The 25,378-nt window shown below is 44.7% G+C and overlaps 1 protein-coding gene across 4 annotated transcripts in view; it reads left to right on the top strand.

The window, feature by feature from the left end:
* Nucleotides 1-2,615: 2,615 nt before the first annotated feature.
* The window catches only part of ARHGEF7 (Rho guanine nucleotide exchange factor 7), a 123,917-nt gene continuing 101,154 nt past the window's right edge, over nt 2,616-25,378 (top strand). For 2 of the 4 annotated variants that reach the window (XM_081129384.1, XM_081129390.1), the window contains exon 1: nt 2,799-3,050. In XM_081129384.1, the coding sequence (XP_080985510.1) occupies nt 2,886-3,050 (165 nt within the window). In that variant the 5' untranslated portion in view covers nt 2,799-2,885. Of the gene's footprint in view, nt 3,051-25,378 lie in introns of all 4 variants that reach the window. The other 2 variants (XM_081129386.1, XM_081129389.1) reach the window with 2 other exon arrangements.

Raw genomic sequence — 25,378 nt, 5'->3', positions numbered from 1 at the left:
TTTTTCAATCTAGATAATGGTCCAAGTCAATAAAATGAATTCTACAGGGAGTGACTGCTACACATTGCCAGGTAAACAGCCATTTGCCCTTCTGGCTTCAGGTTGGGGTAGATTTTAACATTTTTGTAATACTATCATCAAAACACCAACAAGCTAACAAATCAATTTAGCACAGTTCAGCTGAACTTTGGGTGGCTGGCTATTGGTTTGCTGCTGTTTGTGGGTGTACCCCTAACAATGCCTGGGATCAGGCATTAATGGGCAGCTGAACTGGGACATGAGGCTGAAGTTCTCTCTTGAGAGACGAGAAAACTGAAGAATGCATGCTTGCATTGACGTTGACAACAATCTCAACTGGCTCCAACCCAATACAACACTGAGTTCTTCACAGCGCATGTCCTCTGTAACAGGAACTTGGAAAAAAGTTAAGTTTAACCAAATGCCCACCATAGATACTAAAACAGCTCAACTAAACACCTAAAATACCTAGTTTTGAATAATGTTACTTTCCAGAATCCCTTCCAAATAAACTTTTTTGAAATGAATGTATACCCAAGGTAAAAGAGTGACACTAGTAGCTATAAAGTATTTAAACGCCAAGGGACTTCTACGACCAGTTATAGGAGGTGGCTTGTGGTCTCCGTTCTAACAATAATTGGCTGCCAGGTTCATTGGTCACTGAAGGCTACTGCCTAGAGCTGTCTTTCTGTAGGGCCATTTAATTGAGCCAAGTTGAATCTTACTCTTGTTTACCAGATTATAAGCACCTGATCTAATTTAATGAAATTTGAAATTGTAATGACTGTATTCTAAACTATGTCTCCAATTCAGCAGCAATGAGAGCAAACAGGAGCCTAAGTGGACAACTATTCTTGGGTCAACACCCTTCTGTTGATAGAGTCTTTGGTCACAAAACTTGATGAAGGTGTTACTTGCTTTGCTTCCTAGAAAGTGTATAGAGAAGTGGTCTAGAAAACAGGTGAGTTGTGTGTCCTAGAGTCAGAGCCCAGGTTTGAATGCATCTCTACCACTTGTTGGATGTGTGACCTTGAAATGAGGATGGTGAGAGAAACTTCCTTGGGCTGTAGTAATGATGGTGACAATGCAGGGAGAGAGCACTGGGCAGAGACACAGGGTGGTTAGGGAGTGGTAGATGTTACCACCCAATATTCAGCCCTCACGCTTCAGAATTCATACTGCTCTCTTAATTACTTTGTTTGCATTTGGAAAGAAAATTTTCCACTTAACTTGAAGCTGGAAATAAATGCAACTCATGATTACAATAGAAGTACTCTGGAAGAAGGCAGAGGAAGATGAGACTTAAGCCTCTGGTGTTTTTTAAAATCTGTATATGGTTTCTGAGTTTTTGTCACTAACTCTATTAATATATGTGCCTGGCACATAGCAAGCTCTCTGTAGGTGAGTGCTAATGCTGTTTTAAATCGCCATGGGCATTCACAGCATGCAAATAAGGAAAGCACTCAGGGACTGGATGGAGAAAATGGACATGCACCAACACCTTCACACTGCTCCTTTTGGCAAGAGGCTCTCTTCCTTGGTTAGCATATACATGTGTCAGTGTCTTCGGCTGTTTGAAGAAACTCGTTCATTGAGCGGCACTTGACTTCGAGTTCTTCAGGTCCAGCCTGAACAGGTTCACAGCATCTCGTCCAAGAGCGTAGCCAATTGGCCTGTTTGCGCTGAGCTGTTGCCACAGTCCTTCCTTCCAGATTATCTGCAGACACAGTTTAGGCTCTGCTGTTTTCTTGACCTTTCTCCCACAGTGTTTGAAACGTTGCCATCAATTTAAAGTGGAGTAGCTCCAAGGTTTCTTTCCGGTCCCGGAGAGTCAGCCAGCCGCATCCTGGCCAGTGAGGTCACAGGAGCGCAGGAGTGGGCCCCCCAGCAGGGGGCATGCGTGACACCCCCGACACCAGCGGCGCAGCTGGGGAGGGGGGTGTCCACGCCTCTCCTTCCCCAACGATCGCAGCAGCGTCCTGAAAATCAATTCCTCCCCAAATTAGACCCATCTGGTTAAGATTCAATTATCATTTGTGTTCTCTAATTATTGGCTTGCAAGGTTGGGGGGGGGAGCAAACGTCTCGTTTTGAGCACCCCCCCCCCCCAACCTCTTGAAATAAAGCTGGCAAAAATAGAAAGAGCATTCTGGGAGGCATTTAATAATTTAAACATTCATAAATTAAGACTATAAACAAATGGTTCCCAGTCCTTCATGGAGGGGGGAGGGCGGCGGAAGGGACAGGGCAATGAGAGGGCCCTGGCTGGGCTCTCGGGTCCGGAGGGTGCTGCGCATGAGCCCCGCGGGGTGCAAACGGTTAAGGGCGCGCGCCGCCCGCGGACTGGGAGTCCCGGCGAGCCCTCTCCGGCTGGCAGGCTGTGGCATCCTGGAGGTCACCGGGCCCTTGGGGCGGGGGCCCACCGCCCGGCGCGCAGGTGCGGCCGCGCGCGCACGGCCCGGCCCGGGGGTGGCAGGGGCAGGGCGGCGCGGCCCGAGCGCGGAGTGCGTGTGCGGCCGGGGGGCCGGGCACCGGGCCGCTCCGGCGCGGCGTCTTTTCTTCTCCTCGCAGTGATGTCATCGACAGCAGCGGCTGGGAGCCGGGAGGCGGCGGCGGGGGCGGCGCCGGGCGGCCGCCGCAGGTTCATGTGCGTGTAATGAAAAGGCACTTGACAGTCGGCCAGGACGCACGCGAGGGAGCGCGAGCCGGCCGGACCGCGGCGCCGCCCGAGCCAATCGCCGTCGTCGGCCTCTCCATGGGCGAGCAGGAGGAGGGGGCGGTGAGCGCAAGCCGCCGGGCCGCCGCCGCTCCGAGGTGAACGGCGCGGAGACCGGCTCGCGGCGCGGGGAGGCCGGGCGCGCCGCCGCTATGAATTCCGCCGAGCAGACCGTTACGTGGCTCATTACCTTGGGGGTGCTCGAGTCGCCCAAGAAAACCATCTCGGACCCGGAGGGCTTCCTGCAGGCGTCTCTGAAGGATGGAGTGGTCCTCTGCAGGCTGTTGGAGCGCCTGCTGCCCGGGACCATCGAGAAAGTGAGTGTCCGCGGGCCCGCTCCCCCGCGGCGGACAGGCCCCGGCGGTGGGAGCCCGGGGCGGTGGGAGGCCCCGCGCCCCGCCCTACCCGCGCGGCCGCCGGGGATGCGCGGAGACGCGCGGGCGTAGGGTCGCTCGCGTCCGCACCTGGGGACCGCGCGGGGCTGGGAGAGGGCCGGGCTCGGTGGAGCCCACGCGTCTCCTTTGTGCGCGGACCCGGGAGCGCGGCCCGCGCGGGGGGCGCGCTGGCGGCGCGAGGACCCAGTGGCGGGAGCTCGGGGCGCCATTGTGTGCGGCGTGGGCCGGGGAGGGGGCCGGGGCGCGCTCCGGGGGATCGACCCGGGGGAGGCCGGGAGCCCCGGGGCGCGCCGTGCTCCGCCCTAAGGTAGGGTCGCCCCTCGCCGTGACCCCACCAGAAAACCGTGCTCCAGCGGCGCGCACTGCTGCCTCACAGGCTTTGTTTGAACAGCTTTTGTTGGTGGTATTGTATGAGAGTTTCATCCCCCTTTTAATTCACAGATTGCTGTGCATTTTTAAAAGATGCATTCATCAATAGCTGAGGGCCGGGCTGTGAAATGATTTATTGCCCTTCCCGTGGAAGAATTCCTCCTGTCTCCAAGCCCAGAGGATAGCAAGCACGGGGTTGGAAAAGCCATTTCAAGGCTGGCTTAATATTCTAGATTTCGTTTTCAGGTTCCTACCTGATTTTGGGCAGAATCCCTAGCCCTACAGGTCCTACTTCTCTTTTTCGTGACTGGTGGTTTCCCCGGGGCTGGAGTGTGAACCTTGACCCGCATCCCTGTGAGTGATTAAAGTTTGCTTTCCTCTCCCACAGCTGACAAAGCAGGGGTGAGGGGAGGGAAGCGCTTTTAAAACCGATGCGTTCCCTGTATTTCAAAAACATTGCCATCTTACTCCATTTTTTTTTGGCCAATACCCAATCTTAAAACCAACAATTACTTAAAAGGTGTTAAATGTAGAAATTGAAGTACGCCATGAATAGGAAAAACTATTTAATTTTTAAAATGGGTTTATTGGCCCCAACGCACAATAACAATTTGCTAATAAAAGTTTTCGGTGACTTTTGAAAAGTAAGATGTTTTAGTCTTAGAAGTTTGTGCATGTCCTGATGCTACATTTTAAAGGTCAGGAAAGATTTTATTTCATTTGAATTTTGAATGCATATTGGTTTTAGGTGTTTTTCTTACTTGGGAGGTATTTATGAAAACAGAATCTACATTTTAGAGTGAATAACTACCTTCCTGTCCAGGAAAGAAAAATGTTGCTTGTAAATGAATCTGATGTCACGATAAAATTATGATTTAAGACAGGACTAAGGAGCAGGATCTAACTTTCAAGGCACTCAAAATACTTTGTTGTCATCTGGATATCAGAACCTCTGGTAATAAAAGACAGATGTTGAAAAGAATTGGAAATGCATGCATGCTAAGTTTACCAAAATAGGCTTATATGAAATACTGTTCCATCTCAAAGAGTGAAGCTTTAAGAAACTTCATATGCTATCTAGATAAAAACATATCACTATCAATACATCTTAACTGCATTAATATTGATTGGCAAAGTTCAGTAATCATTTTCTTTTACATTCTGGAGAGGTTTTCTTAGAACACTGTAGCATGCCTTTCATCTCTAACACAAGAAAGAGAGGAATGAATAAAATGTTTAGCTTGCTGAAGCCAAATTGAAACAACCCAACATATTCTAAAACTATGGTCATTTGGAAGGTTCTTATATTAAAACTATCCTTTTATTACCCCAGGCCCCAATTGGTTTATTTTAGACTGACACTATTACAATGAAAGTTTAACAGCAAAGTAGCCAATTATAGACAGAGCTTCTGATTTTCTGTGGTTCAAAGGTAGGTTTTTGGAGTAAAATATTAGCTATTCTCTGGCCCTGAAAACCTTGGGTTTTAGAAGTTTCATGAGCCTTTTCCATTTTCTGAGAAGAGTTATTTATTTGAACTTTCGGTTGTTTGTGTGCACACCAAATAATATATGCCACAAAGCACACATGCTGAACAGCTTTCCCTGGAATGTGGGAATGTTAGACTGAGGACTTTTTTTTTCCCCCTTAAAAAGGAACATTTGGAAACTGAACTGAATATTCACATGGAATTGAAAGGATCTTAACTTTACCCCTTTTTTCCACATGAACATACTGACAACTGGTTAATGGGATGTCAGCAGCCCACAGCTTAGCATTTGGAAATTCATCATTTAAAACTTTAAACCATTAGACTGTGGATAGTGCATAATTAAAAGTTTTGGGGCGGCTCAGATTTCCCATGTGCCTTTTATTAAGAAAACACACCCTAATATGTTTCTTGCATTATGCTCATTGGTTCTTTCTATTTTAGAGCCAGTAAAAGGGTGGAGAACCCAGAGGACATTCATTTGGTTCAGATTGCTCTGCTCACTTTAAAAAAGTTTTTTGTTCAGGTTCTTTATGCAGTTCTTTAAGGTGGGAGGTTCGACAGGGAAAAGAGGGGATTATAAACTTTGCAAGAGCAGTTCAGAAAAGAGACACGTTTCATGATGGCTGACGATTGGTTCTCTGTTGTAGGGGAGCAAAAAGTGGGGATTACATGGTTCCCCACGTCTTTGTGTATGAGGACCTTGCATTTTGATTTTCTAGTAATGGCCAGGGTGCTTTGCTGACCTACCCACACTATTTGCTTCCCTCATTCCTCTTGTGATGAGAAACACACAAAGACCACAGAATCCAGCAAGCCCTGTTAGCATTGAGCTCACGAGTTAACACTTTAAACATCCCTAGACTACTTAGTCACAGGGGGTGAAATTAGGATACGGAAGTTTTAGGAGATGGAACATTAATATAAGATCAGTAAAACACACTAAAACAGTGAAAATCAAGAAACGCTGCTTTAATTTTACCTGTAAATTGGCAGATGCATTTGCTTGATTCACCAAGAAACACTCAAGGAACCCGGTTCTTTCTCTCCGTGCTCAGAACACACAGTAATCCATACAGTGCTGCCCAGGAGACACCCTATGAATATTTATTGACACCCTATTAATATTTGCAGAATATAATTGAAAGTCGGATGCTACCTTTCTGGTCTTGCTAGATGTCCTGGGTGTGCAGGTGTGCATGTGTCTAAACTGTTGGGCTGTGTATGAGTGTCCTGGGGCTGCTGTAACAAAGTACCGTAACACACCCTGCAGCTTAAACAACAGAACTTATTCTCTCACAGTCCTGGAGGCAGAAGTCCCAGATCCAGGCGTGGGCAGGGCCGCACCCCCCCTGCAAGCGCTAGGGGAGGATCTGTCCAGGCCTTGTCAAAGTTTCTGGTGGTTCTTGGCTTGTGGCAGCACAACTTCAGTCTTCCCAAGGTGCTCCCCCTGTGGTCTCTTCTCTGTGTCCACACCTCCCCTTTTCATAAGGACACCAGTCATCGGAATAGGACCACCCTACCCCAGTATGACCTCATCTTAACTAATCACATCTACAATGAGCTCGTTTTCAAATAAGATCATGTTCTGAAGTATTGCATAGTTAGGACTAGAACACATCTTTTTGGGGGACACAATTCACTCTGTAACAGGTTGCATAATAAACTTGAACCAATTCCATTTATTGAGTATTTGTCTACCTGCAGGTGCCAGGAGCTACGGGAGCTAAAAAACTAAACAACGGGTTCTTGGGGGTTTTGTTACAGGAGAAAACAGCTATACGTACAAGAACCATATGAGACAGAAGGAAATCAAAAGTCATAAAGTTAGGTGTAGATGAAAAAAACAGAAGAATTAAGAAATCCAAGGAGATTGCATTTGAGCTGTCCAGCCTCTGATGATTTTTTTGACCCATGGATTAGTATATGGTTTGTATTTCCCCAAACTGTGACCTGGCAGCCCTAGATGATCTTCCACAGCACAGAAAATCAGTGAATTCTGATACAACAGAGGAAAAAGACAATGCTGTTTCTTAACTGATACTTGACTGGCTTTCTGATCAGTCCTAGGGTTCTGGGGTTGGTTGGGGATGGGGTAGGGAGAGAAATGAAGTCTCAGTAGCTGCTGGGCAGCAGTTCTAAGTGCCCACTGTGAGACATTTACCTTTTCCTAGGCCCCTTTGCCCTCAGGATGTGGTGGTCAGTGATGGCAGCGTGCTGTGGTGGTGAGAGTCTCGCTTTGATTTGGAAGGCCTGTGCCTATAGCTGTTCATAATACTTGTTGATTGGCTGGTAAAGCATTCACAAAGAAAGTTCTAGTTAAAAAACATGTTATCTCCTATTGCGTTTTTATGGAGACTTCTTTAAACCTTGCAGATTGAGTTATTGGTTATATCAAGTTGCTTCTAATGAAACTACTTAAAGTTTCAGAATAGTTAACTTTGCAATAATCAACATCTGCTTTTGAAACACGTGACTTTAAAGTACCTGAGCCAGAGTGATTCCTGTTTTGGGTGTTAGGCCCAGCGAAGAGGGCAGCTGTAACTGCATTTGCTGGCTCATTCAACATAAAGCAAACAAACCTGAATTCAATTTAAATTGGAAATGCCTAAAGTGATTTCCTGAGAGCCACACCAGACACGCTATAGTGTTTCTGTTGGCATCACACACGTGCACACTCACACGTTTGTGTTCTCATACACACACACGCACATCTGACTTGGGTTTGGAGGATACCAGGGGAAAGGATCACGAGATGGCCTTCATCAGGGGCAGCCTCCGTGAACTCTCTGGAGGAATTCAGTTTGTGCTATCCCAGGACTTCATTCTATTAATAGAAATAACACCTATAGTGGCCTTCTCTTTTCTTTAAGCACTGCCCTCCTTGTCTTTATATAGGTCTCTTTTAAAGAAAAACTGTGCGCCCTGAGTTGCAGGCACCGTGCTAAAGGGCTGATCCAATGTCATCTCTTGGCACATCCATTTCACAGATGAGAACACTGAGGCCCAGCAGTTTGCTGTGCCCAGGGCACCCAGCTGGCATATGGAAGCAGAACATTCCAACCCAGGTCAGCCTGCTGCCAGAGCCCCATAGCGATGACAATACTGCTGCTAGTTGAGCACCTGCTGGCTGCCCAACCTGTGCTAAATTAGGGGAAGATAGGTAGTTATGCCTTCAGGAATCACAAGGCTGGTCAGAAAGCCTGAGGGACTACAGCGGACAAAGTCCAGGGCTAGGTCATGCAGCATAGGCTGCCAGTCAGCAGGGCTCCCAAGGAGGAAGGGGGCACAGTGGGGACTCTCAGGAGGTTCGGGTAGGCAGCTGTTGGTAAGACCAGTGCTCCTTCCTGGCTGGACAGGAACTCAGAGGCAACTGGAAAGAGTGCTGTCCTTGGGGTATGGCCTCGGGAAAGCTCACTTTGAGCCTTCTCATTGATTCCGTGGGAGGACACCCCCAGGACTTCAGTTAAGCTCTAGCTCTGGCATCTAATAACCCTCACAGTGGTTCCTGGGCTGTCTGACTCTGAGTTTACTGGGTAGCCACCTATACCAAGATATACTAATATAATACAGTATAATATAAATTTGCACACCTATGACATGCATATGTATATAATAAACTTTTAAAATGAAAGCACTGTATATGCACATATGTAATGAATTTCTTCTCCCTTTAGAGGAAGCTGCTCACTGTAAAAAAATAACAATTAGAGGGGCCTGGGGGGCCACAGGAGGGGTGGTGGGAAGAGCTGTTAGTTCTTATTTGGTGGGGGCATCTCTGGCCTTTTGGATTGGAGTCACATGGGAGCTGGAGTTGCCCTTGCCTCGGTCACTTGTTGGCGAAAGGCAGCAAAGGCACACCATCCCTTTGGGACTCAACTCTGCTATGGACAACAGCTGGGGCTGGAAGATTCAGTGGTTCCCAAGACCTCCAGGTCCCTCTTGGAGCCACTGTAAGATGGGTGGTCTCAGTATGTACTCTAGAGTCATCCATTTGCTGTGTGACCTTGGGCAACCTGTCTAACTTCTCTGAGTCTCGATTTCTTCCTCCTAAAAATGAGATTAATGATATATGCCTGGAGGGAATGATAAATGAGTAGTTGTGAGGGGTTTTGTGTAGTGCTGGGTGAAGTAGGTCCTCAGTACACAGTAGTTATTATTATTTTATGGACCGACACTGAAACTTTCTCTGCTATGTCTAGGAAAACTCTTAAGCCAGGATTTGAACTTCAAGGCCATCAAAACCCACGAATACTTCTTTATTCTGACAGCAGGGCAGATTCTTGCAGCTTTAGGGAAATGGTGACCCTCCCTTCCAACCCTGACAGACCACCATTGTGTGGGTTGGTGGCACCACTGAATTTGGTTTCCAGGGCCCTCTGGTTAGCACCGGGTCCCTGCGCAGCTGCTGAGTGTACACAGCTGCTGGCTCGGAGCGGCCAGAGGGCAGGCTGGGGGCTCAGGTTTCACATATATAGAGTTTCATGCTTGAGAAGGGCCAGGAGTCACAGATGGACAGTGAGGCCGGGACAGCCCGCCCTGTGTCTGCAGCGGGAGGAGGGTGTTGGGGCTGTCCCTTGGCCCTGTGTCCCCTGTCCAACTTCTGACATTTCCCTCCATCAGTTCTACCAAGTTAGGTTAGGAGAATTTATTTCCTAATGTTTTTTGTATTTCTAACTTTAGCTCTGAATTTTTAGGTTTTGTTTTTTTCTTCTTCTTCAAAATATATGTTGATTTCAGAGAGAGAAAGGGAGAGGGAGGGAGAGAGAAACATCAATGATGGGAGAGAGTCCTTGATCGGCTGCCTCCTGCACGCCCCCGACTGGAGATTGAGCCGCAACCCAAGACATGAGCCCGGACCGGGAATCGAACTGCTATCTCCTGGATCCTAGATCAATGTTCAGCCGTTGTGCCGTGCCCGGCCAGGCTGAATTTTTAGTTTCATGGACCACACTGGTAGTTCTTAGCACTGTTTCGTAGGCTAATGCTGTGTGTGCTGTAGTCTAAAGGCCAGGGGGAGAGAGTAAGGATGTTTACATGGGATGTGTGAAGATACATTTCCAACACATTTAAATTATTTAAATCTAATTAATGTATTTATTGGATTCCTACGTGAGTATGCTAGTGTACACATCATAAGCACAGGAACACACACATATTTTTTGGGTTCATATTATGTGCATGCTGCTAGTGTATTATATCATACACACAGAAGCACATCACATGTGTGTTTTCTGTTCCACCTTTTCAGGCAGGTCATAAGAGAAGCCATAGAGTCTTAAGTGTAAAGCATTTGTGAATTCTCAGTGTGAAAAAATTCTCAAGAGGTCATCTAGTCCAAACTCATAATTTTACAGATGGGTTAACTGAGGGCAGTTGTATATGGTTGTGTAAGTTGTATACAGTCTGGGAGCATCATCACACTGCAGTCTAAATGAATGGTGTCTTCAGGACTGTGCTGGGGCAGGGCCCTGGGCAGTGAGTGATACAGAGAGGTGAGCCTCCATAGAGGCCAGCCTCCTAGGGCACAAAGAAAATTAGAAGGTTGTGGTAGATTACAGAAGTGGCCTGAATCGGCCACCCCTCCCTGCAGCCATGCTCCTTGTAGAGTGACTCTGCAGCTCCTCTCATCCAGAGGTAGAGCCCACTTTCTCACTTCTTGAATCTGAGCTGTCCAGTGAAATGTGGCAGAAGCGACAGGTGCTCATTCCTAGCCTAGGGCTCAGGAGGCCTTGCATCTTTTCCAACTCTCTCAGACTCTGCCTCCACCCCGAGGACAAGCCCAGGGCCTAGATACTGAAGGATTCGAGACCACATGGCAGAGAGCTCAGTTGTCCCTGCTGAGGCCTCTTGTACGCACCTACAGCCCACCAACCCTAAATACTGGAGAGAGCCCAGCCAAGATCAGCAAAGCCACCACCTGAACCAGAGTTGACCAGTGCCACACAAGCAAGCCCAGTAGAGAGCAGGACTGCCCAGGTGACCTGTAGCCTCACGAACAAAAACACGCTTATTTCAGCCTGCCACTGAGGTTTTGTGGCTGCTTGTTACTCAGCCTTACTGTGGCAATAGGTAATGAGTACAGTGATGGAGAGTGGAAGTGGAATTTTGTGCATAGCTTTGTTATAATTACGTTTGGAGAAGCTTTTTCAAAAGGGGCTCATAATGTTCCTGTCTTTTCTCCAAAGAAGCTGTATGTAATTCAGAACTCCAAAAGGGTACACAAAAGCAATTTAAGCTTCTTCCAGTTTATATTAAATTGCTTTAGTCTAGAATGGGAATCCACAGTTTCAAGTTTGCTTTGAATTTGCAGTTTCTTGCAGTGACGTCTTGCTTTGGCAGTATGATTTTTGTTAGTAACGCCTTCTTTAAAATGGTCAAGTTTGGGATTATTTATAAATACCCTGACCTGGAATGACCTCTCTTCCTCAATTACGAGTGCCTCACTACTAAGTTCCTATGCCAAGAAGACACTTTCCCACCTATTTCCTGTCCTTAAAAGAGAGTTAAATTCATAAGAGACTTTTAAGTATCCAACTGCAGCTAGCAAATTTATTCAGAAGTCTTTTGTGAGGAGTACAGATTTTCTGAAAAAGCCTGTTGCTTTCTGAACATATGCACAAAGATTATGACTTTGTCATTGGCTTTAAGGAAGAATGTTATAGTGCTTTTGATAGAAAATTCAGTTTTAGAGGGATCGTCCTGCCGCTGTTCATCTCTGTTGTTGGCTTGCCAGGAGGAGGAAGAGACCATCAGAACATATGGCATGTTATTCTGGGTCTTTATTTCTTGAATAACCTTTTGTGATCTTTCTGTGGTGCTGAAGAATTGCCTTGTTCAAGACCTGTGTTTGTATAATGACTCGTAAAACATGGGTGCTGGTAACAGATTTCTTCTCATGTAAACAATGACATTTTCTGGTCATAGTTCTCCTATTTGTGCATTTTTGTTTCTTTTGAAAACAAGCTCTATAAATAGAGTGTGGTCAAAATCTTGACAGACTTGTGGCAAAGGTTAAACTTCTAGAAAGTACCACAGAAGCCAGATTTTTAAGTGACAAGAGACTGGAATTGAGTATCTTGCAGACTTGATCAACTGATGATAAATGGAGACAAATAAGAATTCATTCATTTTACCTCGGACAAAGCACATTTACTGAGGTTGAATCCGAGTAACTGTTATGTCAGCAATCCAGGGTTGGCTCTTCAAATAAATAACTGCAGTCATGTTTTTTTGGTGTTAGTCTTATGCATACTGTTCATGAATTGTTAAAACAATATTCTGGGAGTGAGAGAGTACTCACCGGGCACACAATTAAGTCTTTTGTTGTTTTGGAGCTCCTACCTTAAGCTAGGAAAATAAGGGCAAATTAAACCCAACGCAAGTAATAGACAAGAGAGAATAATATATAACAGAATAGGCATCAGTGAAACAGAACACAGAGAATTACTAAAGAAAATCAACAAAACCAAAAGCTGGTTCTTTGAGAAAAATCAGTGAAATTGACAAACCTCTTAGACTGATCAGGAAAAAAGGAGAGAAGACACCACATATTGAAAGGATAATAATTGGATATTATGAATATTTATATGCCAATAAATTCTACAATTTAGATGAAATGTCCTACAATTTCCATGGAGGACACAGACTATCAAAGCTCATTCAAGAAGAAATAGATAACCTTAATTGCCCTAGATCTATTACAGAATTTAAACTTGCAGTTACAAAGGCTTCTCATAAAGAAAACTCCAGGTCAGATGGCCTCACTGGTGAATTCTACCAAACTATTAAGGAATACGTAAGGAACTCTCAAGACTCAGAAGTAAGGAAACAAACAACCCAGTTCAAAAAATGGACAAATGGTTTGAGCAGACACTTCACCAAAGAAGATATACATTCACATGAAAGGATGTTCAACATTATTGGTCATTAGGGAAATAGAAATGAAAACCACAATGAGATGCCACTACACACCTATTAGAATGATTAAAGTGTAAGGACTGATCATATCAAGTATTGGTAAGGATATGGAGGAACTGCTTATGGCAATGTAACATTATACAACTGCTTTAGAAATCAGTTTTTCAGTTTCTTAAATATTAAACATACATTTGCCAAACGATTTAGTCATTCCATTTCTATGTATTTACCCAAGAAAATGGAAATGACATGCCCGTACCAAGTCTTGTGCACAAATGTTCGTAGCAACTTTGTTTTAATAGCCACAAACTGGACACAATCTAGATGATTTTCAACTGGTAAATGGATAAATGAAGTATGATATATCCATGGAATACTACTCAGCAATAAAAGGGAATGGAGGAAAATTATGTAGAGTAAAAGAAGCCAGACAAAAACATACATACTGTATGATTCCACTTACAAAAAATTCTAGAAAATGCAGTGTAATCTATAGTGACAGAAAGTAGATCTGTGTTTGATTAGGGACACTTCAGGGGCACAAGGAGACCTTGGGGAGTAATGGGTATCTTTATTATCATGATTCTGGTGATGGTTTCAAAAGTGCACACATGTCAAAACTTATCAAATTGTATACTTTAAATATGAGCACTTTATTGTATGTCAATTATATCTCAATATGTGCTGTATGACAGTATTCGCTGTGGGTATAATTAAATTTTTGTTGTGTGTAATGGAGCTCTAATTCATTTTACTGCCAGTACCCTACTTTTGAACCTAATTGTGAATGCAGAAAACGTGTATAGAGTTTTTGTTTTTGTTTTTAAATATATCTTTATTGATTTCAGAGAGAGAAAACAAAGGGAGAGAGAGAGAAAGATAGAAACATCAATGATGAGAGAGTCACTGATAGGCTGCCACCTGCAGGTCCCCGACTGGGGATTGAGCATGTGTGTAGAGTTTTAACGCATAAAAGTAAATAGAATACTTAGGTTGATTGCCAGAGAGCTCATTTATTAGTTTATTTTCTCATCACATTTTTATTGGGTATCTACTATATTTTAAGAATTGTGCTAGACACTGGAGATGTAATGATTATCAAAAATAAACTCGCACACTCTCTTAGTGGTGGAGAATAACATTAAAATAATTCTATGAACTTAACTGTTTTACAAATTGAGATACGTGCTCTGAAGGCAAGGACCAGATTTCTAAAAGTGTGTAGCAGAGGAACCTGACTTACACTTGGCCGATGGGGACAGGTGATGCTTTAGGGAAGGCTCTCCTCTAGAAGTGGTGCTTCAGCCGAGCTCTAATGTGAGTAGGCTGTAATTAGTCTGCAGGGACACATATGGGCCAGGCAGGGCGGGGCCTAGGTTTGCTACAAGAAGGTCATGGGTGGATTCACTGCAGAGTGTGTTGAATTGGAGCTCAGAGAGGACACCCACCTGGAACATGAATATGCGATGTGGACTGAAGTGTAGGAGTGGTGAGATTTCTCATGGGGAAACTATAGTGTGGGAACTGGAGAAAGCCTCGAGGAACTTGGAAATTGATGGCAGGCAGTGCTGACGAGCCTGAAGAGGCCAAGGACGTTGGTTGAAGGGTGGTTAAGTCAGAGGAGAGGGTGGTGACCAATGCAAGAGGGTGGCCAAGACAGTGCTTCCAAACCCAGAAAAGCTTTGGCAACCAGCTTGGAGGGAAAGAGGCCACTATTATTGATTGTTCTAGGCCAACAGGAACACACTGGACTGTCCTGGGCAAGCCTGGCTGGGTGGTCTCCCCAGTCACTAGGGACCTTAGCAAGGGCGCCTGTGTGAAGTACTGAGGGTGGGCGCCCGGTTAGGGCGAGGGTGGGTTCAGGACAGAGGGGGGGGTGAGGGAGGTTTGTTAAAATGGTGGGGGGAGTTTTGAGCTCAGGTTTGAGGGGAGTAGAAAATGTTGGCAATAGAGTATGGAGTGTGAGCAGGTTGATTCGGTGAGAGTGGCTGGATGGCTGGGAGCCCATGGAGAGCCTGTCGAATGTAGGGGTATGAAGTCCTAGTGATTCTGCAGGGGACTGAGCAGGACATTATGATGCTTATCAACTTTCTTGAAAATTTTAAGAGGAAATTGATCTTCAGCTGTTTTTTCCTTGATAAGGGAGACTCTAGAACTAAACTGTATTCCTTTCAGTAGCTTCAGGGAGATAAGTATAGCTATCACATTTTTTTTCTTTCATTTCCTATATGTTTTAACATGTTTGTCTAAGTCCAATGAATGTTGTGTTGAGGCTAAACAGTTGCCACTCTGAGCACTTCTGAGATTTCCATCTTATCTTAAATGTATTCATGTCAGATGTTTAATCTTCCTCCTTTGATTCATTTTACAATAAACGGCTTTTGAGGTAAACTTGGTGACACTGCTGAAAACTAACTGCTCTTTGCTGTATCTCTATTTTGCACTTGACATTTGAAAGCCCAGATCTGACATATGATAAGGCATTATCAGGATGCAAATATAATTTTTAGAAAGTGCAGGTTTGAATCGACTATTTGTATTATAATTTTATGAATATACATGTGCCTGGAATTTGCTAATGATTTGTTATATCATAACAAATGAAGGGAAGTAAAAGTAAATCAAGTGGTGGTTATTAGAAATATTGTTCCTAAATAACCACAATAAAGCACTGTTTAACTTCGGGTGTTACTTTTCCAATTCAGAGCAATAAAATTGGACTGTTCAGTTCTATCTCCATGTGTAGGAGATGTGAGCCCACCAGTTCTTTTTCCATTCCTTTCCCTTTGAGGGGATGGTGGGGCCAGTGTTACTGGGAGTAGGGGTAAGGGTGTTGAGGGAAGGAAATGTGAGAAACACACTCATTGAAGAGCTTACAGACTGAAAATTTCTAGGTTGGTTTGGTTTTCCTTCTCTTGTAGTTGGATGTGGCATAGCTTCCCAACATTAATTTTTGTCCATTATATATAAAATGTCAGCCCTATTACTGACATCAGAATTAGTAGTATATGCATTTCATGTTGTTTTCGAGTAATGATGGGCTTTCCATCATTTTATACCTTTGATTTTAGGTTGGTTGTGTGGGTCTTAGATTTATGTGTGTACATTTACCTGGTGGCTTGTGAAAATACAGACTGCTGGACCGCACCCCAGAGTTCCTGATTCAGTAGGTTTGGGTGAGGGTGGAGGATTTGCATTTCTAGCAAGTTCTCAGGTCATGCTGCTGCTGCTGGTCCAGGGGACCGCATCTGAGAACCACGGACCACCCACTGAACTCATCAGCCCAGCAGTGCCCTAACCAGCCCGAATGCATGCGTGGCCCTTTAGGAAGACAGGAGAATGAGCTGTGACCGGCTGGGGGCTTTCCCACGGGGGAGCACTGGCTGCTTGCCTACCTGGGTTACCCCCTCAGGCTTGAGAGGTTTCCTAACTAGAGCCTTTCAGTTCAAGACGGAGCAGACCCCATGCTGCCGCCCCGTGGACTTCTGGAGCATTACATGTGGAGGTAGGTTGGAAAGAAGTCCTGCCTTGGGTTGGAAGGGACACTCAGAATACACCTGAAAAATGGGATTCCTCACCTGTCTCTGTGCATCCAGAAAATTCTTGTATAAAACAGAAGAGAAACCCAATCTCCATTACGAGATCAGCTCAGGAGGTTTGTATGAGATTTGATGAATGTATTAAATTGAGTTACTTAAGGACAGATCCTTGAAATATTGAAAAAATTGGGAGAACTGTGGCTAAATAGGACAGTGAGTCACTAAAAGCTACCCAGAGATATGGAGACACTTTTAGGTAAGGGTTCTCCTTTAACACAGTGCTTTTAAGGGAAAAGTAAATCACCCATCCTGGGTTGTGGAGTGAGGGAGTTGCCTCTGGGAGGAGGAGTCTGGAATGCTGTGTCAAAACATAACTTGGCAGCTGCTCTGCTGCTCTTTAGTTGGCGGAGTTTCGCTGAGCTGTAGGATACATTCTAATGCTGCTTCGAAGGGGTGGTGGGTCTGTGACCCTTAAACTGGGGACTCCTTGTTCTCTGAAAGTCTGGAGGAATCTGTGAGGCTCACACCAGCTTTCCACCAACACTGAGGACAAGCACCTTGATTTCATTCCAGTTTATGCTTTTCAATTCAGTAGCCAATTAAGAATTCATTTTGTTACCAAATATGGAGAAAATGGTGACAATTTTTTACAACCTCCGCCACCCCAAGCCTGGTCACAGTAAACTCCTTTTCTAGATGATTGCTTTTTCTAGATGATTGCTTTTCTAAATGTCATCGCTGAGATGATCTTTAGTGACTGCTTCTTCTTCCAGAGAATGATGTTGGAATGACCTGACAAGGGTTTTTAAGGAGGCTTCAAAAAGCAATACAAATTTTCTCAAAACGTGAAACATCTCAGCAAAGAAACAGGTCTTATAAAAAAGAAACAAATAGAAATGATAGAACTGAAAAATAGAATAACTGAAATAAAACTCAGTGGATGGGCCCTGGCCAGGTGGCTCAGTTAGTTGGAGTGTCATCCTGTGCACCAAAAGGTTGCAGGTTCGATTCCCATCAGGACACATACCTAAGTTGTGGGTTCAATCCCTGGTTGGGGTGCGTATGGGAAGCAGCCGATTGATGTTTCTCTCTCCACCCCCCTTCCTCTTTCTCTCAAATCAATAAAAACATTTCCAAAAAAACAAAACAAAAAACTCTGGATGAGCTCAAAAGTAGAGGTGACAGAAGTTAGAGCCAGTGAACCTGAGGACCCATTGCTGGAATTTGCTCAGTCTGAACAGGGAGAAATCAGCCTGAAGGAAAACGAGGAGAGGTGCACACTCTCCCTGAGGCCATCGTGAGACAAAACAGATGACAACACAGTAACAAAAATAGCGTAACTGCAGTTTGGTCGTTGCCCTTAACTTTTTCCCTTCCCTCTCCTTGGTGTTCCGGGTCTCCGTCTGGCTCTCACCTCTGAAATGTCAGAATCACCTGAGGTCTTCATCCGTTTGTTTCAGCCCCTTTGTGAAACTTAGGAAACAGAAGGCCACCTTATTAAACATGCAGGCCCGGGGACGGCTGCATACAGTGTTGGCCAGCAGGAGCTCCAGGAGGCCTGAGGGAGCAGAGCAGCTGGTTAGGGGGAAACCAGCTTAGAGCCAGCGATTTTCCTTAGTGATAGAGAGATGAGAGCTGAAACCAGAGTGCTGGCTCTTGACAGCACAGGGCGAACCGATGCCCTGATACACACAGAGAGAAAACGGAGCCCTGGACACCGCGTGTGGGCAGCGCTGAGAGAGCTGGGCAGCAGCCGGGCAGCCAGCCGGCCTCAGGCAGAGCCCGTGGTAATAAGATGCATCTGTCAGTCACGACAGAAAGGGACTGAGGGTTCACGGTAAAACCCAAGAGCATCTTTTCTCTGTATCATTTTGCCTGTGGTGATTATATGTCCAAGTTTTTGTGCAGGATAGTTCCTGTTTCTAATATTCAATTCTCATATTAAACCAATTATATTCCTTTTGGTTCTAGGTGCTATGTCGTTATCACTCAACTTCACTTTCGGTAACTATAATCAAGTAATTTATGGTCATTAATTAGTGTTGTAGGTGTAGGTCCTTAATGAATTCATTAATTCACTGAACAAATAATAAGTGCTAGTATATGCCAGGTGTGAGATATAGCACCAGATATAAACCAAATACTTGCATATGGAGCGTATATTTCATAGCGCAGGGAGATGTCCTGTAAACATACATAGTATATAAGTAGGTTACATTGTATGTTAGACAGTGATAAGTGTTATGGAGAGAAACAGGGGACAGTGAGGAGGTTGGGGAAGACCAGCAATCAGGGCGATGTTGCAGTTTTACAACAGAAGTGACATTAGAACAAAGACTTTCTGAATGGGAGGAAAGGCGTGACTTGACTGGGAGAGGAGGATTTCAGGCAGAGGGGGTGCCTGTGCAAAGGTCATGAGGTAGGAGCCAGCCGGGAAAGTCTGGGACAGCAGAGGCCAGCGTGAGTGGGGGAACTGATAGTAGCTGATTGATGAGGTCACAGAGGGAACAAGGGGGCAGCCCTGCTCAGCCATCATAAGGACTTTGACTTAAAAAAAAAAATTAAGACATTATTGTTTAGAGAAGTTTTAGGTTTCCAGAAAACTGAGAAGAACATACAGAGAATTCCCATATACCCCTTCTCCACCCCCAAACTTTACCCTGTTACTATTTTGCATTAGTGTGGTACTCTTGTTATAACTGATGAACCCATATTGATATGTTATTAACTAAAGTCCATAGTGTACCTTGTGTTGTATGTTCTGTGGGTTTGGACAAATGCATAACGACATGGGTTAACCCTTACAGCATCATACAGGATAGGCTCACTGCCCCCCAAATCCTCTGTGCTCTGCCTGATCATCCCACACTCCTCCTGAGCTCTGCCAACCCCTGATCTTTTTATTGCCTCCATAGTTTTTGTCTTATCCAGAATGTCATAGAATTGGAATCATGTAGCATATAGCATTTTCAGGTTGGCTTTTTCATTTAGTAATATGTAGTTGAAGTTCATCCATGTCTTTTTGTGGCTTAATAGCTCATTTCTTTTTAGCACTGAATGGTCTTCTGTTGTCTGGATGCACCACAGTTTATCCATTAACCTATGGAACACATCTTGATTACTTCCAGGTTTTGGCACTTATGAATAAAGCTGCTGTAAACATCTGTGTGCAGGTTTTTGCATGGACATAAGTTTTCAACTCATTTTGGTAAAGCAAATTTATCCAAGGAGTGTGATTGCTGGATCATATGGTGAGAGGATGTTTAGTTGTGTGAGAAACAGCTAAACTGTCTTCCAAAGTGGCTGCACCATTTTGCATTCCCATCAACAACGAATGAGAGTTCCAGCTGGCCCACATCCTCACCAGCATTGGTGTTGTCAGTGTTGGACTGGTGTCATTCTAATGGTGCGTAGTGGTATCCCATTGTTTTAATTTGCATTTCCCTGATGACATAAAATGTGGAGCACCTTTTCATGTGCTTAGTTGCCATCTGTATATCTTCTTTGGTGAGGTGTCTGTTCAGGTCTTTTGCTCACTTTTGAATGGGGTTGTTTGTTTTCTTATTGTTGAGTTTTAGGAGTTCTTTGTATGTTTCGGATACAAGTCCTTGATTGGATGTGTGTTTTGCAAATACCTTCTCCCAGTCTGTGGCTTGTCTTTTCATTCTCTTAAAGGACTTTGACTTTTGCTGAGTGAAATGGGGCCCTTTTGAGGGTTTTGAGCGCAGGAGTGATATGACAGGCAAATTATAAATATGAAGTGAGATATTCCAGTTATAGTAATATGGAAGAAATATAATTCCTGAGTATACACTGGCAGCCTTCTCTTTAAGTAATGAAGGTCGGTTTTTCTAAGTGATTTTTGAAAACATATTTCCCAAATACGGACAGCTACACATCTTCACAGCTACAGCCCTATTTGTTTTATCCCATACTCTGCTGATACTTAAAGAGTTTTGAGAGATAATGCCCTTTTTATCACCTTTTCATTACAGTTATGATGAAAGTCTCAATTGGCTGCTGAGTTCTTTCATGAAGAGGCTTTTACAGCATGAGTATTCCAGGCTGTGGCGGCTCCTTTCCCTTGCCTTTCCCTCTAGGGAGGGTCTCGGCTGCTATTTATAGAGGCAGGCTCGCCAGTGACTGTCCTCAGCTGTTTTCTCTCTCCTCATTCAGGTTTCTTCCTCAAACGAAGGCTCCCTTTTGCTCCCCAGTCTCTCTCCAAAGTCAGCCAGCCCTCTTTGCATGCCTTCAAACCTCCCACGCGCTATCATGTGGATTAAAATGGAATTTTTTCCTAGGGGTCAATGTCCAATCTTCCGGCTCTGAGGCTCTAACTTTCCTTAAATGCAGCTTCCCAGGTAGGAGGGTCATGCACAAGGCAATGTGCTGCTCTGTGTCCCACTGTGGCCCTGCAGTTTCATTGTGTGTGGGAAGGGCATTGGGTGGGGGCGTGAAAAGCAAGCATGGATAGCTAGGGTAAAACAAATTGGGATTGGCAGGGCAGGCACAAAACCCTCTGAGATATCAGAAAACACACATTTAAACAGTGGAATATACTCAGTGGCTTTAGGGCAGGAGTTCACATTTTAACCTGAGGTGTCTTGATCAAAGGTAAGATCATCAGGTTGAGGGACCCATGAGACCAAGTCACCACCGGCGTCCCATTCAGAGAGCAGAGTATAGGCATTTGTTCCCTCGCAGAGGGCTCTCAGCCCTACTTGCCATGTTGATGCTATAAGAATACACAGCAGCTCCTGCTTTAGATAGTTTAGCACCTTCCCACCAGACCACAAGCCTTCTCCACAGGCTTTTCCACCAGTGGACTACAAGAAGATACCACCAACCATCCTGAAATGTGTTCAGCAGGAGAGGAAATGGATGTCAAAGGGTCAGAAACAGCATAGGAGTGGAGCTTAAGAAGAAAGTAAGCAGTGGCTCAGATTTACAGAATGCTCTGCCATAATATGTGGGCTATTTTCATTAGGCACAAGCATGAGAATGAGAGGAAAAAAGATATTTAGTCCATATGAACAGGTGACAACTTCAGGTAAGAAAAATCTCTGACCACAGGCCCAATTTGAGTTGTCTTATGAATTTGTACTCTTCTATTTTCTTGTATCAAGATCCTTCAAAGGCATAAGAAATGGCATCTGCTTAAGGAACGTAACGAGACATTAACAACGGCCCATCCCCTGCACTTCTGCTTCCCTGGTGTCCGGATCACAGCCAGACAGGGTCTGTGCTGTTTGCCAGAGCGCACTCGCTTGATTAATACACACCCGCCTGTTTCCATATAACATTATTGGGGGAGCAAATATAACTTTAGTGGAGAAGTTTATTCTAGGTTGTCTGATGCATATTTTATGCTTACATTTAAAAAGTCCATTTTTGGCAATGGTATGAATTTGGATGGTTGTGACCATTTCTGAAGGACTTAAAATGTGCTTTTGGAGTTTGTGGGAACCAAACCTCAGGGGACACATGAGTTAATTTAAGCTGTGTAGTCTTGCTTGGTTATCTGAATTTAGTTTGAGAACTGAAGATTTTGTACATTCGTATTTCTTATTCCCCTTTGTAATTTGGCTAGTTCCACACTGATGGGACACGGTTTATTTTTCCCCAGATGATTGCAGCATTGGGCTTTGGGATAAGTTGGAGAAAGGGAGCAAAGGAAAAATATACTTTATTAAAAGCTTAAGTTTCTTTCGGTAAACTACTTGTAATCCTAGCCTGTGCATTTTGGGGAGATATTTAGCAACAGAATTCTTGAAATTTCTGCTGGGTGCTTCATTTGTTTCCCAATAGATTTGGAGGAAGGGCTGCCCAATAGACTGCCAAGTGAGCGCTATTGACCTACATTTTCACCCCATTGAACAGCACTAACTGTTGAATGAACACAGAGTGCTATGGAAGAGCTCAATTCCTGACCAGGAGAGAGCCTCAGTCTAATTAGAATAAAGCAGTGGTTCCCAGGTAATTAAAAATTAGATGAATCAGTAAGTGCTAATTAGACTTTTAGAAGATAAGCTCAAGGTTTTTAAAAGGCATTGCAACGTGGCCTGGAGTGGTGGAGATTGTCCCTACAAGCACCCCAACACTGACAGCCAGCTTGCTAAGGACTGAGAAGGCACTTGGCTTGAGGAGAACATTAGATTGGAGTGTTCTTCTTTTTAAAACATATTTACTTAATAATACTTGCATGTGGTACAAAATTGAAGGGGTACAAAAAAATAAAGAGCAAGTTTACTTCTTCCCCTGTCCTCTAGACCCCATTTTCTTTCCCCGGAGGCAAGAAACCCTTGTTAAAAGTATCTGACATGTGCTTCCAGAGCTATTCCATGCATTTCTGAACACCCACACACATCTTCTTGTCTTTTCCTTTTTTTTTTTTTAAACACAAAAGGTAGCATATTATATATACTCTTCCCTGTTCCTTTCCCCTACTTACTGTAACTAGGATATTGTAACATATCAGTATGTAAAACTGCCTCTTCTTAAAAGGCCGTGTGGTGGGTAATGCTCTGTTTTGTGGAAGTACTATAATTTACTTAATCCTTTCTCTAAATTATGTACCATCTTCTGCTGTGACCCTGTGTTCTATTTTTAACTGTACCACCAGGAAGCTCACTAGGTTTGGGCCCCAGCAGAAAACAGCATGCTAAACAGAGGTGGTTGGGAGAGTTTAATGACGAGGCTATTCACAAAGCGGGGGCGGGAATAAGGACACCCTGTGATGATGTGGAATTGTCCTGGGAAGCCACTGCTTTGCCTGGGCCTGAAGGGGAAAGTGTGAGGAGTGGGTCCCTGGAGCCAGTGAGAGTTCTAGCCACAGAAGGCTCCTGACAGGAGCTGTGGTCTTCAGTTGAGGAATACAGCCAGTAGTTTGTTGGTAAAGGCTTACCAACAGGCTCCCTGTGGTGAGGATCCCTGATTTGTCATGTTTGCCAGTTTCTGCGGTGTAAACACTTCTACTGTGCCTGATTCCAAGTTCCCAAGGTGACGTTACTGAATGCAGAGTTGGGGTGGGAAGCATATAGCCAGCTCTGTGAGCAGCTCCAGCACATCACTGTGGCTGTGTCAGGCAGTTGCTCAGCAGAGCGGCCGCTGGCCTGGTTCCTACGAGGGCCACCAATTGGCTGAATCCCACCAGAAGCCAGTGTGCTGGTGAGGGAGCCAGTTGCTACAGTCCTCATAGGTCAGCATCCTGGAGCACAGAGCAGGTTGATGAAGTGCCAAGCTGCATAATTTTGGGGAGGTCATCTATCCTAAGTCCCTGTGTCTTCATCTGCAGAAGAACAGATCTGCCTTGAATATAGACCCTTTCTGCACTAAGGCTCTCTCAAGTCTCTGTGATTAGTGAATTCAGTGACCTAAGTGGGTAGGTCATTTAGTTATACTTGCTGACTGTTTAGCAGAAGGAGATGCTATGGGCGCCTGCACTTAGGGAGTTTATGTCTAACAGGGTAAGATAAGGCATGCCCAGAAGGGCCCGCTATGTGGTGGGGGCTGCTGACAGAACTAGGTGCTCAGAGGAAGTGACTCTTTGTAGTTGGGATGATGAGACTGTTGTTAATGGCAGAGACGTGGGGAGACTTTTGTTCTGTATTTGGGGATTTGTTTTTCCAATGGGGGGAAAAATGGAACAATTTTTTTTTTTTTTTAATCCTCACCTGAGGATATTGTTTCCATTGCTTTCCGGAGAGTGGGAGGGAGAGAGAAACATCGGTGTGAGAGAGAGACATCGATTGGTTGCCTCCCACACGTACCCGGGGATCAAGCCTGCAACGGAGGTACATGCCCTTGGCCAGAATCGAACCTGGGACCCTTCCGTCCACAGGTCAGTGCTCTAACCACTGAGCAAAACCTGCCTAGGGCAAAACGGAACATTTCTTGAATAGCACAGTCTACTTATACCACTGGTTTCCTAAGTACCATCAGCATCTTTGGGACATTGTCAGAAATCCAAATTGTTGGGTTCCACCCCAAACCTAATGTTCAAACTCTGTGGCAAGTCCTAGTAATATTACTCCTGGTGATCTGATGTGTGTGTCCATTTGAGAAACAGTGAGTTATACCGTATCGGTGGTTACACACACACACACACACACACACACACACACACACACACACACACACACACACACACGAGACTTCTGGGCTGTGAGACCTTCTGAATCAGAATCTCTGAGAACTAGGGTCCTGGGGAGTTAAGTGTTTCCCAGATAGTATAAGCTGTGTTATAAGTTTTCTATACTCTTGATCTTAGTTGTTGTGGTAACACCGAACTTGTAACCTCAGAGAACTGCCAGTTCTCTTTCTCATGCACTTTCTCTCTCTACCCTCAGGCTCTCTAAACACTTTCAGAGTCAGAGAGAAGGCAGTTGCCTTAGTTGGCACTTTGTGTGGACTGAGGGTGGAAGGAAATTGGACAGCTGTGGAGGTCTCTGAAGTCCGACCTTATATTGCTTCATGATTTAGTTTGTAGCAAATTTTCAACATTAGACACACCCTTTATCAAATATTAAGTACAAAAGCCATATTTGAAAGGACAATTACAATGATTTTGGGACTGCCTATTCCTCTGCCTGATTAGAGTTCTTGATGGAAAAGCCTAGAGTTTATTAGTGGAGAACTTGGGACAGGATTTCTGGAAAGTGAACGGGGCAGTTGTTGATCATTTGAGGCGAGTTCTTCTCTAAATACCATGGAGAGTGCACTGAGGAGAGACCACTTTTGGTGATTACAAATAAAGCTATGAATGTTCTTGTATATGCTTTCTTGTGGACACGTTTTCATCTCTCTTGGGTAAATACCTAGGAGAGGAATTGCTGGGGCTTAGTAGGTATGTTTCACTTTGCAGGAAATTTGCAGTTTTCCAAATGTACCATTTTATATTCCCACCAGTCATGTATGGGGATTCCAGTTGCTCT

Source organism: Miniopterus schreibersii (genome assembly GCF_964146895.1).
Source record: "Miniopterus schreibersii genome assembly, chromosome: 2".
NCBI classification, from domain to species: domain Eukaryota; kingdom Metazoa; phylum Chordata; class Mammalia; order Chiroptera; family Miniopteridae; genus Miniopterus; species Miniopterus schreibersii.
This window is presented reverse-complemented; position numbering and strand designations above follow the sequence as displayed.